Genomic DNA, 13,324 nt, shown 5'->3' with positions numbered 1-13,324 from the left:
TTCTTCTTCTTCTTCTTCTTCTTCTTCTTCTTCTTCTTCTTCTTCTTCTTCTTCTTCTTCTAACTAAGTGAGATCTTAGAAATAATCCATTTACTATCCCCTTTAACAAGCCCAAGAGAGGATATTACTGTTCTTGGTTTACACAGCCACTTAGCAGTTGAGCAGAGGCCAGAATTCAGGTCTTCCTACTTTGGGGTAAGCGAATTTTTCATTGGCTCAGGGTGGTTTTCTTTCCAGGGTGCCCCAGTGTTTCCTGCAAGAGACTCTTTATCTAGGCACACCACCAGACCCTTCAAAAGCCCGGTAACAGGAAGGCTATCACCTCCAGCATTCTCTTGTGTTTTTCTCTGTGAACCTGGCTGAAGACCTATAGTATACAATAGTGGAAACCATTGTACGACTTAACAAAGCTCTGAGGAATGGATTCTTCCGTTTGCTCTTCAATAATTTTCCCAGAAAAGTGGTCAAGCAGTATGACAAATGAAGAAACTGAGATTTATGCCGGTGAAGTAAGTTTTCCAAAGTATGAGGGCCTGTCCCGTATTATGATGATCCTTTTCAATCTATCCCCGGTATAGGATCTGGTGAATAATGGGATGGCTTACAATTCCTTATGCCCAAAGGGAGACCTGGCAGCCCAAGACACAAATCCTCTCCAGCTGATGGAAATCCTGTGATGACACTTCCAGACAGAATCTCCCCTGTCTAAATAGAAGCATGCCTACAGAAGGGTTTGGTCCCCAGGGACATTAAAATGACCAGAAAATGAGTGCAAGCAATCAGCTTTCCAGATGACCCCTGATCCCTTGGCAGAAGAGTGGATGAGTGGCTGTGGGTTAGGGTGAGGAAGGCTGCAGACCCCTCTATCTAGTTTCACAGGAGCCAGAGTGGGATTTGTGAGTCCCTTGGTGAGATGTTTTTGTTTGAGCCAAGCTCTCCCGGCCCTGTTGGAATCCTGGCGGACAAGTCGCTATGAACCCCACGTGTGTACCTCTGGGAGGCCTTGTGCCCTCGAGTTGACGGTTGGGTGGGGGCTAGTGTAAGGAGACTCTGCCCGACTTCTGCTGTCATTTACCCCAATCCCCTCCCTTCCCTCCAGCCGGTCCCCATCGACGACAACTTCTGTGGACTGGACATCAACCAGCCACTGGGAGGCTCGACTCCAGTGGAGGGCCTGACCCTGTATACCACCAGCCGGGACCGCATGACCTCCGTGGCCTCCTACGTTTACAATGGCTACAGCGTGGTTTTTGTGGGGACGAAGAGCGGCAAGCTGAAAAAGGTAAGAGTCCATGAGCCCAGACACCCGGTGCTGTTCAGCTGTTGGCGGAGATATAATACAGGCAACTCTTCCTTTTCTTGAAGGGGGTTAGAATCGGGGAGTAGGTAGGGGTTCATTTTGTGGCTTATCTTCTAGCTGCTTCCTCCAGTCGTTAGTCAGCGAGTGTCCAGGGAAGGCAAGCATATTTCAGTATTGCCCAAACTTCACGGAATTAGACAGGCACCTCCCTCTGAGGGCAGGAAAAAAGAATCACCCTTTATCCGCAAACCAAGTAGAATTGATGCTTTGACTATCTGCGTTATGAATCACCCACATCACAAATCCCTCGCCACGTTCATAGAATTGATGGCACTAGTCAGAAGTCTTTGTTGCGTCCAAAGCAGCTGGTCAGAGCAGGTGACTGGGCCCAATTCGAAGAATCCAAGCGTATGGTGCCTGAGTGAGAAACTGCCCTCCTGCCTTGCCTCGTCCTGCAATCACAGACTCTTTCCTGACCTTCTGCTCCCCCCCCTCAAGACTTGAGCTGCCAGGAGGAAGTCAATATCTCATCTCATGCCTGCCCTGGGCACCTCGGGAGGGCACTGGCTGGGGCCGGCAGTTCAGAGGGCCTCTGGTGCAGCGGGCTGAAGCCAGCAGCTTGTACCTGCTTATCTAGAGCTCAGGGTGCAGAGACAAGCGCAGTCCGGTTCATTATGTGGGATTACAGCAGCCTCATTCTTTCCGGTCCCAGCTAATCCCCTTTTCCCAAGCTTACCCTTCTGCCACCTTTCCCCTGTCCCGCCACCTGTGGATCGAGGCCCATGCAAGACCTCAGCGCATCTCACCCTTTGATGTTGACAGCACCCCGGGCAGCTCTTTCCCCCAAATCCATTTAGAGCCCAGGGAGAGATGTCTTTCGGGAATGTGGAGGGAGGGGGTGGCAGGGAGGGAGCCTGAGGAAGAATTTGCATGTTCTGCTTGTTCTGAGTTGCGGCCAGAGGAGGTGAGAAACACTGGTCTAGGTTTGTGTGGAGGTGCTGAACTGTCCGGACTGCTTTTGGTTCTCTTGATGCTAAGGCCCTTTAACCCTTTTCTCGCTCTGTGGAGAGGTTGCTACTTGCTGCCATCCTGTGCCCCTATTCTGCCTGGGACCGAGGACCTTGGCCTGGCCTTTAGGCCCATGGAAGAGAGTATGGATGTGGTTCCTGCGTTTGCCTTTCCAGAACTCGGGGGAGGGGGAGTTGCCTTGGGAGATTCTACCAAGAGTTAAAAGTGGCATATTCCACTGGGCCAGTGTGGAATTCAGCGTGGACCCCTGCGGCTGGCTACTTCCCTGCTTGTATAGACAGGTAGACAGCACCTTGCGTAGGGGCACTGGGGCAAGGAGCCTGCAGGAGTTGAAATCAAGCCTGAACTCTCTCTGTCAAGCCAGGTACCCTAGGGTCTTAACATCCATCCAGAGGGGCTCCCCTTACTAAGTCATCTGCCCACAGAGACCGACTGTTTCTCTAATGCACAAAGGCTTTTGAAGGGCCAGCAGTACCCACAGTGAGGTTGGTGCTCAGCACCTTCCCTAGTTCTTCCAAGGCCTTCACTCACTGTTCTGGATCATTTGTGTGACTGTTTGTCTCCTTTATTCCCTTGAAAGTTCTGTTAAAGGCAGGAGTCATGCTCCATTCATATTTATTTACCTCCTTCTGCCTAATTCTTTCACCAAGTGTTCACACATGGGATAGGCCCCCAAGCTGCTTTTGAGAAATAGAACCATTCTAAGAAATCTTCGAGATCATCTGGCCCAATACACTCATTGCTCGGCAGGGAAACTGAGGTCCAAAGAAGACAAGTGACTTGTCCAAGCATAGAGACTGTGACAAGTCACTTCTTGCCCTGACACTCAATTTGGCACCCTTTTTACTTGAAGAGTCAGCCCTGGAGCACAGGGATGGAGGCCGAGAACTATCTTCAGGTCCAGGCTTGCTAAGGAGCTCAGCCAGGGACTTGTGCCTCCATTCACATCAGTCCTGTGTCTGAGTTAAGGAATGAACAGTTGCTGACCCGGGTGTATGAGAACAGAACAAAGGAGGAGTGACCCAGACAGACGCAAAGGAACCCTTGTGCTGACCCTCCCGTTATCTCTGTACATCTTGTGCAGCACGCACAGGGGGCTGCTTGGGGCATCTTTCCAAGCCACACACCCAAGTTAGCCAAGCTCTCCCGGCCCTGTTGGAATCCTGGCGGACAAGTCGCTATGGAGGCAAGTCAGCGGGTTCAAGGGCAAGGCTAGGGGCGTGGCTGCCCACAGCTTGTTCCAACCTGCACAGTGGCCACTACTTCTCAGTCTTCATTTGGCCTTCCTTCGGCTGTTTCTATGAGCTCATAATATCACTCCTTCTCCTGTGCAGCCCGCCCTTCCTTTCCACCCACGCTCCTTTGAGGCACCCCAATACTTATACCCTGGCTCCCACTAGCCTCCCATTTACCCACCCACTTGCCCCCACCCTCTCCAGAGCATCAGTCCATGAGGAATTTGTGGAATGTCCCCAGGAAACTCTACCATGGTCCAGGCCCCGTAGCTCTTTCAACACAGGAAGGAAAATAAAGGAAAAAAAAAACAGCTAAGAGTTTGGAGAGGGGAGGGAAGTAGGGTGCGTCAGAACTGTTCACTTCTTCCCTGCCTGACCAGGCGTCTGTCAGATGGTCCAGCCCTCATCCACTGCAGCCACTGGAACAGGATGTCCCTCTGTGGGGAAGTGTAGAGGACGCAGAGACCATGGCATGACCGTGAGGGGCTCTTATGTGCCGTGTCACATACTTGCTCGTACACTATTCTCTGCTAGACAGAGAACAGCAGACTAGGCCTTCTGAGCCCCAAGCCTGTGGAAGGAACAGGCAGAATAAGGGTAAGACCTCAAAGCCAAGGTGGGTCGTACCTGCATCGGCTAAGGGTCAGTGCACTACAGGTGGGAAGAAGACAGGTGTGTGGCCCACCACAGGGATGGGACAATGGCAAAGAAACCAACCACTCTGGTGTGACTGACCTTGAAGGCTTTACTGAGGAGGAAGGGCTGAGAAACTGATGAATTGACCAATGGGGAAGAGAGAAGGGCATTCTAGACCTTGGGTGCCACACTGAGAAGGTGCAGAGCCTGTGCCCAGAAGGTCTAGAGTGCACAGGGCGGTTTGGAGGATTGGTGAGGGGAAGGTCAAGCTGGAGCACCGTGAGGGTCCAGCCCTGAGAGGACCAAGTGAAAGGATCTTGGGATTTTTGCTGACCACAAGATCAACAGGAACCAACTGGGTGAGGCAGATTTCCCCAAATCAATTAGTCTTCACTGTACTAATAGGAGAATAATTTCCAGGTCGTGAGACATGGTGGAGTTATGCTATGTGAAGACTATTTTCAAAAGGATAGTAACTCAAGGAAAGAAGAGGAAAGGAGGAAACAAAACATCTTTCCTCAGATAGTACAACTTACTGAGCACTTATTATATGTCAGGTGTTATTCTAAGAGCTTTATATCTATTAACTCATTTAATATTGATATAATTCTGTGAGGGAGGTGCAATTATCACCTCCATTTTACAGATGAAAAAACAGAGGCCAAGAAGGGTAAAGACGTTCATCTGAGGCCACAGAGCTAGTAAATGGCAGAGCCAGAATTTGAACCCTCATCATCTGCTTTCGCAGTTCACATACTTAGCCATCAAGCTGTGGAAGACGAACTAGACTTACCTGGTGTGGCTCCAGAGGGCAGAATGGAACCTGTGAGCAGGACTGACAGTAAAGCACATTTCCACTTACTCTAAGGAGGGAGTTTCTGGTAGCCAAACATGGGAAGACCTGACTCAAGAGGGAATGAGCTCCCAGTCAGTGGAAATATCTAAGTCACTGACCAGGGATGCTGTGGAGGAGCTCCTGCGCCGGCCACATGATCCTTACGCCACCACTGTTCCCCTGACTCCTTCAGTAGGAGTGGGCGTTAGGGGAGGGCAGGCTGTGGCAGAGGACGAGCAGAGAGAGGGAAGCCGAGGCACCCTGCGTGTGGGCTTTGGCGTCTCGAACTGGGTTCAGCTTGCTCTCGGGGTGTAGCAGAAAGCCCTCAGGGTCAAGGAAGAGGTGAGGGTGCAGAAAGGGCAAGGCATGGCCAAGATGTTGAGGGCAGGCAGGCCTGGGGGGTGGATATAAGGGAGAGGAAAGTGGGGTATTCTGGGTATGGGCACAGTGGTGTGGTGGCTAAGGATACGCTGAGAGTCCAGAGAAGAGAGGCAGGGAGCGCATGATGAAGCAGATGGAGGAAGCACAGTGGCATCAGGAACTGCAAACCCGTTGACTAAGACTTCCCAGCTTGAAAGGAGGAGCCCAGGAGGCAGTTGGAGCACAAGTCATGGGGCAAAGGAAGGAAGGAGGTGGGCTGAGAAGCTGCAAGGACATGGGAGGGAGGACTCTCTCCAGGTTCGGGGCAGAGTCCTTCTCGTTCCTTCTCTCTCTTAACGACTGCTGAAGCTTCTGCCTCAGTCCCAGCTTTATGTCCCTGCAGGCTTCCCCTAACCCCTCAGCCCCGGGGCCTTCCACAGCAGCAGGAGTTGTTGGCTTTCTGTTCTCTATCCCCGCTGGAAACCTTACCTGCTGCTCAGGGACTAGCGACACGTCCTTTACCCTGTCCCTCCGAGCATTTTTGAGTAGTCCCCTCCTCAGACCCCTCACAGCATGCAGTTTTGCTCTGATGGCATCCAACATGGGAGCAGCTACTAATGTGCCCACTTGAGATTCACAGATTCTGAAGGACAGGGACCCTCTCTTTCATGTTTATGTCACCCTTCCCCATGGCCAGATCCAACATTGCTCACACATTAGGTGCTCATTAAACTTACCTCCGATATATTGGGTGCCGCCTTCCTGTGCCAGACACCTATTTGCACTGATTGGAAGAGAACCAGACGCCAAGAGTGACCACTGTTGACGTGGCTGGTTTGTAAGGGAAGGAAGTTATGCTGGGGTACATATGTCAAGGGCAGGGGAGTGGCGGTAGGATGAGGCGTCAAGAAAATGGGAGAGCTTGGTGGGTAACAGGAAAAGAGTTTTTTTTTTTTTTAAAGATTTTATTTATTTATTTGACAGAGAGAGACACAGCGAGAGAGGGAACACAAGCAGGGGGAGTGGGAGAGGGAGAAGCAGGCCTCCCGCTGAGCAGGGAGCCCGATGCGGGGCTCGATCCCAGGACTCTGGGATCGTGACCTGAGCCGAAGGCAGACCCTTAACGACTGAGCCACCCAGGCGCCCCAACAGGAAAAGAGTTTATGAACAACATTTGGAAGAGGGTGGGCAGTACTCTCAGACACGGTGACCGGAGTGGAAGAAGGGAACCGTGTTTACACTGTTGCCTGGAGATCCCCAGAATAGCATGGCCAGCCATCTGCCTCCCTTGGATCAGACGTGGGCTGGCTGACAGCAGGGAGCAGGTGCAAATGCCCAGGTAGCCACCGCCCTGCCCCCATCCTGCCAAGCCCTCCCTTTATAGGACTCTTGGACAGTTTTAGAAATCCACAGAGACTTAGCCCTTTTCAAGTTCTGGGGAGAGCCCTGGCCTCTTTCGGCACCACCTCTTTTCCCATTAGCTAACTGGCATGGCCACGGAAATGCCTGTGAAATTCTTGAGGAAAATTCTGTCTTTCCCTAAGGGACATACCAACCAACCCAAGGTCTCCCGTCCGCAGCCCACAGGAAGCCCCGACGCCCCAAGCCCATTCTTTTTTTCTAATTTCACAAACGGTTTACTGAGCAAAGCCAGGAAAATGGAGCTCCTTGCAGAAGCAGCTTAGGCACTGGAAAAAATCCATCAAGAGCATGAAAGTCGTCACTCTCCTAAGCCCCAGGGTTATTGCTCAGCTGTTTGATAACACTGATTATTTACAAGATACCTTCCTACGGTCCTTTTCATCTTCTGAGACTACTTCAAGGAAATACGGTGATTGCCCCCTGCATCTCCGCCCCATTTTGCAGATGTGGAAAACGGAGCCACGGAGACACGAAGTATCCTCCCTAAGGTTTCGCGGCCCCTCCATTGGTACTATTGACTTTGGCATTCGTACTTCCTCCCCAAACACCCAGAAGTTCCTAACCTGTTACTTGACTTCCTCATTGGGTGGAGTTGTCTCGGCGGACTGGAGGCCAAATTGGTTGAAAAGCTGAGAAACATGCTTTTCTGTCTGTGCCAACCCCACCAAACAATAGCCACTCATTCCTCTGAGTGGAAATGATTCACTCATTTCTCAGTGGGAACCCTGGATTGAGTAAACAACCAGGGCCATGGGTCCAAGTCTAGGTGACCTCAAGGCTCTCCTGGCCCTTGTGACGGCTGACCCGAAGCCCTGACCCCCTCGGGCATCTCAGCAGTGCCGGGGGACTGGTGCGTGGGGAGCAGACACCCTCTCCCGCTTTCCCCAGAGCCTGTGGAGAAGAGCTGGGGTGGTGGCTCCGAGCACACCACCACATCCCCGGTAATGAGTTTGGCTCCCTGCCCAGGCTCCTGCCGCCAAATGCGCTGTTTGTTTTGTTGTTTTATAGGCCTCTTGGGTCCCAAGAACTAGTCTTCTGAAAGCTGGGAACCACAACACTTGGTTGGCACCCGGAAGGAGGCATATTTTTACAGAATCCCCCCACCCCCCTCCCCCGGCCACCACATCCCTCTGCTTGACCACGACAGGTGCAGAGAGGGGGTGTGGGTTTCTATCCAGAACCCCAGCTGCCCCCCAGGGAGGAGGCCCTGATCTCCCAGAGACATTCTGAAAGGGAAGATGCTAAAGATTCACTTATTTTTTTGCACCTTTGTGCAGCTCCATAGAGGCTTCCATCCTGACGGTCCCTGTGGGAAACATCAGGCTGTGTGCTCAGCAGGTCGCTTTGCCATCCAAGAGGGAGCCCCTGGGGCTCGAGGCTTTATCTCAGGACAGGTGAAACACAGGGAACTGGGTTTCAGGGACGGGGTGGAGGAGGGGTAAGGTTTCAAGCTCACAGAATCCAGGTGACCCACATAAGGCCACACAGAATTTTGCAGGGACCAAGGTGCTAATATTTACAGAGCTCTCATCTTTAGGAGAATACAAAGCACATCCTTTTAGGCCATTGAGCCTTGTCTGCCCGTGGATACAGGACAGGCACATGTATGTCGGGGTTGGAGGGGACCTCCAAAGGCCACCTGGTCTGTTCCTCTGCCTTCACGTAGAAACTGAGTTGCATAAGGAAGAGTATAGGGTCTTACAGGGTGTAGTCCTGGCCTCCACGTCAGTTTCTTCATCTGTAACATGTGAGTAATGAGAGTATTTGCCTCATGAGCTTCTGCTGAGGATTCAATTAAATGATTCATCATTGAACTAAAAATGATTGAGTACCTACTATGTGCCATTTTCTGGGTAAACAGTTGTGAACAGAGCTGTCAAAAATGCCTTCCCTCATGAAGATTATATCTTACTGTCAAAAGACAGACTGAAAAAAAATAAGTCAGCAAAATATATAGTATGTTTGGAAGAGAATAAGTGCTAGTAGAAAGAGTAGAATATGGTGAATCATTCCTGTACAGCATGGTGCGGGCTTTGAGCATATTTGCTCTTAAATATCACTACTATTGTGACTTAACATGCGAGCCTCGATTTTTTCCTTCTGTGGAGTGGGGTGGTAATAAACACTTGGCATGGTCGTTGGGAGGACCAAATGAAATAGTGTACGAAAAGTACTTACTATTAAGCGTTTGGCACAAAAGTGCTTTGCAGTCGTTATTACTAATATCTGTGAGGCTTTCCCCAAATCCCACTTCTTGTCTGGCTCCCTGGGGAAGTGGGGCCATCAGACCAGCCTCCTGTTTTAGTGACATGTTCGCAAGGTCAGATAGAGGAAGACAATCCTGCCGCCTTCCCCCCATCCCCAGCCTGAGTCATGGGAAAAAAAATACTTAGAAGACTAGACCAGCTGAGCCGAACTAATCTAATCCTGCTGGACATTGGCATCCAGCTGCATTAGTCACCAGTGAAAGCTTTCCGAGAGTTCCACCAAACAATATGAATGGACCCCTCCCCAGGGCAGGGCTCGGGGAAGTGGCCGGTGGCTCTTGCAGCTTCGCAGAATTAACTGCAACAGAGCCTTTCTCTGTCCCGTGCATGCTCCCAAGCCGACCGCAATATCCTCGTGCTGTTCACTCTGCCTCGGATTCACTATGGAGCTTGGGGGGCGGGATGGGGGCGCTCAGTTTCCTCCATGGGCCCACTAATGCTGCTTCGCAGGATTGTCCTGCGTGGCAGACACAGCGGACGTAAAGTACCTAATACAGAGCCCGATGCATAGTAGGTGCTCAATAAATGGTAGCCATTGCTACGGATGTGACTCTCACACGTCTTACTATTGCTACCACTTCCGTGCTATTACCAGGCTCTTCTTCCAGGGCCCAGATCCCCTGGGTTTCTATTAGCTCATTAATCCCATAACATTTTCTGATGACTAGGAAGGGTTGGGATATTTCTCTGCTCTGTTGCAGATGTTGGTACAGAAATTCAGAGAGGTTAAGGACTTGCTCAGGGTCACAGGGTCAATCAAGGGAAGATGTGGGACTTGGAACCAGAGCTACAAATATTTCAGGTGGAGATGGGCCCAGCAGATACCTAGGTTGCTTCTATGGTTCAAGATGATGAAGCTGGAAGCTTGCAGCTACTTGAACTTCTGTTCTTCTTATCATGTGTCCTTCCATCACATGTTCAGGGAAGCAGGAACTCCATGGGGACGCAAGGTGGTGAAGGTCAACCTGAGTTTCTGTCTTTGGAGCACTTCCTAGGATTCTGTCCCTCTGCCACAACCTCCAGAAAGGTTTCTAGGCTCCAAGGTGGGGCAGACATTCAAGAGCCAGTGCCTCTGTGGTTGTCCCAATCAGCTACCACTCCTATACCATGTTCTGGGTTTTTAAATCAAAAGCTACTGGGCGCCTGGGTGGCTCAGTTGGTTAAGCGACTGCCTTCGGCTCAGGTCATGATCCTGGAGTCCCGGGATCGAGTCCCGCATCGGGCTCCCTGCTCAGCGGGGGGTCTGCTTCTCCCTCTGACCCTCCTCCCTCTCATGCTCTCTGTCTCTCATTCTCTCTCTCTCAAATAAATAAATAAATAAAAAATCTTTTAAAATAAATAAATAAATAAATAAATCGAAAGCTACTGCCACCAGCCAGGTGTCCCCTCCTAACCCAGAAGGAGCAATGACACTAACAGGCTTTAGTAACAAATCAGGGATTCTCACATTGACAGCTCAGGGTGGGTGAGAACGCAGCCCAGGATGGGGAGGGGCCGTGGAGTTGGGGCCCCCGGGGAGAAGGTGGACTCCCTCATGCAAGGTCAGAATCTCACCCTGATTTTATACCTAGAAAGGATCTCAGAAAACTGGTCCAGCCTACAGACTTTGGGCGGGTGAGATATTTATTGTTACATTTTATAGCTAAGATAGCTGATGCTTAGAAATGTGACATGATCCATTCAAAATCACTCAGGTTCTTAGTATCAGAGGCAAGATTCAAATTCAGGTGCTTCAATTCCAATTTTTGGTCCCTTCTCTTTATATCATATGGAAGAATATTCTCTCTGCACAAAACATCCGCCTCTCCCTGGCATACAAGCATTCTCTAAGCAGAATCTATGGGATCATTCTCCTGGGAACAAGAGTCTTCCTGAGCTTCCTGTCACAGGCCTGTCCACACAGCCTTGTTCTGGGGTGACCAGCATCCCCAAGCCCTCTCCACATGCCTTGGGGGTCTTAGCAGAGCCTGGCCAGCAAGGAGGCCTACTTGACCACAGAATGCTTGCCTTGGAACTAAGATGTTCTGACCTATCAGAAGAAAGCTGAATTAGGAATCTCAAGTCTTACATGTTAGTCCTCTCTAGACATGCCACTTTTTTGCGGGGGGGGGGGGGGGGTTCTCTTATTAATTAAGCACTTACTATGTGCTAAGCACTGAGCTAAGTGTTTTTTCAGTTAAGTCTCTTAATACCCTTGTAAGATAAAGATTCATATTCTGTCTGTTTTCCGTATGAGCAAACTGAGGCTCAACAAAGTGAAGTAACTTGACAGAGTCACATGGCTCCTCAGTGGAGAGCTGGAATCTGAGTCCAGACCTGTGCCTTGGTAAGCCCTGGCTTTGAGCACTCTGTTGGGCTTCTCTTCGATCCCATCGGTCCCTCTGCAACCTACCACCTGCCCTTCAGAGAGAGGCCAGGAGAAGCATGGAAGGGCTAATGCTTTGCACTCCTTCGAGCGACAGTGCCCTGGGAACCCAGGGCATGGCAGCTGTCACCTCGGCACACGCTGCCTTGTGTCAACCCCTCGGGCCTCCTCCTCCCCCTCCCCACCCATCTCAGCCCAGGCCACAATGGATGGGGTAGCAGCCCTTTGTGCCATACACAGTCCCCAGCTGACTCTCCTTTCTCCAGGCATCATTGTTTGCCATGAGCTTTCTGAAGGGAAGACAAAGGAGTGTTGCTGACAAGGCCAAGAGCGGCTGTGTAAAGCGTAGGGGCCTCGGCCCATCACCCGTGCATCCCCTGGAGCCCCTGGGCTCTTCTTCAAAGATGCTGTCTGGGATCTTTTGTGTGCCAGTCATACCCATTCAGAGATGGCAGGGCAAAGGTTCCAGGGGGGTGGTAGGGGGATACTGAAAAATGGAGTCATTTTGATCTGGCAAAATTGGAAGAGACATTAATGCAATAGTTAACAGCAAACCTCCGCTAGGGGGATGGGCCCGAATGCTTGTTCTCTGTTTATGGGGCTTATGCAGTTCCATCAATATTGATGCCTGATGCCTTTGATTCTGACACTAATCATTGCTATGAATTAAATCTGCAGCCATATAATTAGGATTGCTATTAATAGGGCCCTGAGCTAAGCACTACGATGCCGTGTGTCTTTTTCTTGATAGAGAATGGCATCCTTGGAACTCTGCTAATGGGGCGCACCTGGGATTTGCCCAGAATGATGTGAAAATTATACATTCTATATTTGTATTGGGCCTTAACTGAAATACCAGCAAGCCAAGGTGAGGCTGGAGGAAAGGTTCCCTCCTGCCCACTGCTGTGGGCAGCAACAAGGTGTGTCTCCAGCTCTTTAAGGTCGGTAGGAATGGCTATTTCAGAGCCAGTGGTGGTTGCTCATGGTCAAGCCTCTGACAGGAGCTCATGGTCAAGCTCATAGTCCGGAAGGTCTTCCCTAAGTCTAACCTAATATGAGTCAGCTTAGGCTAAGAGACTGGATACTATGGTATCTTTTTTTTCAGACTTCAACGTGGCTATGAGTCAACTAAGGGAAGAGGAATGTTTCTTTATGCTCTAAGCTTGGTTGAAAGGGGCTGAGCCAAGCCCCTTTTGAGAGGCCCGTTGGGCCTCATTTCTAGGCAGATGATTGGGCAAGACCCCCCACTCACAACTGATCTCAAGGCCCCTCACCCAGAGAGCTCCCTGGACCACAGAGCACCAGTTAACCTCACACCTAAAAGAACCTGCTTCTACACGTTGTGGGAAGGAATGAGCTGTCTCTCACGACGAGATGCTTTTCTGGGTAAATTTGTAGCATATTTATTTACTGGGGAACCCTGTCTGTGATTATGATCAGGCCCTCAGTTCAGCAGTGCCCCATTGCCCCATTCACCCTTAGTCTGAGTAATTCATCACGCACCCAAGGCTTCTCTAACCTTCTGCTAACAATAGAATGTGTGGTGACACCCCCCCACCTTATCACTTAGAGTAATAATATGCACCCTTTGACATAAGGGATGCATTAGTGCCTGATCTTTTGACCTTCATCTGAAAATAATTTTTCCTCCAAATCATCATTTATTGATTTTTTTTCCTTTCATATTTTTAAATCGTTGTGAGAAGGCAATGGTTTGAGTTCAAGTCCTAACCCTACTATTTATAAAGCATATGACCCTGGCTAAGTTACTTAACCTCCTGGAAACTTGGAGTTGAAGGTGATGATAGTAATGTCTACATCATAAAGATGAAAATAAAGTTCAGGAAGTAGCTAAATTGCTTATTACAGGTCTTC

General features: G+C 50.3%; 1 protein-coding gene across 2 annotated transcripts in view; it reads left to right on the top strand.

Annotated features, from left to right (window-relative positions):
* PLXNA2 (plexin A2) overlaps positions 1 to 13,324 on the top strand; it is a 211,421-nt gene that overhangs the window by 30,266 nt on the left and 167,831 nt on the right. For both annotated transcript variants that reach the window (XM_035010443.1, XM_035010444.1), the window contains exon 3: positions 1,100 to 1,282. In XM_035010443.1, coding sequence (XP_034866334.1) covers positions 1,100 to 1,282 — 183 coding nt within the window. The remainder of the gene's footprint in view (positions 1 to 1,099; positions 1,283 to 13,324) is intronic.

This window comes from Mirounga leonina, unplaced genomic scaffold (assembly GCF_011800145.1).
Source record: "Mirounga leonina isolate KUSES-001 unplaced genomic scaffold, KU_Mleo_1.0 Mir_154, whole genome shotgun sequence".
Classification (NCBI taxonomy): domain Eukaryota; kingdom Metazoa; phylum Chordata; class Mammalia; order Carnivora; family Phocidae; genus Mirounga; species Mirounga leonina.
Note: the sequence above shows the minus strand (reverse complement) of the source record. Positions and strands in the feature narration are given on the sequence as shown.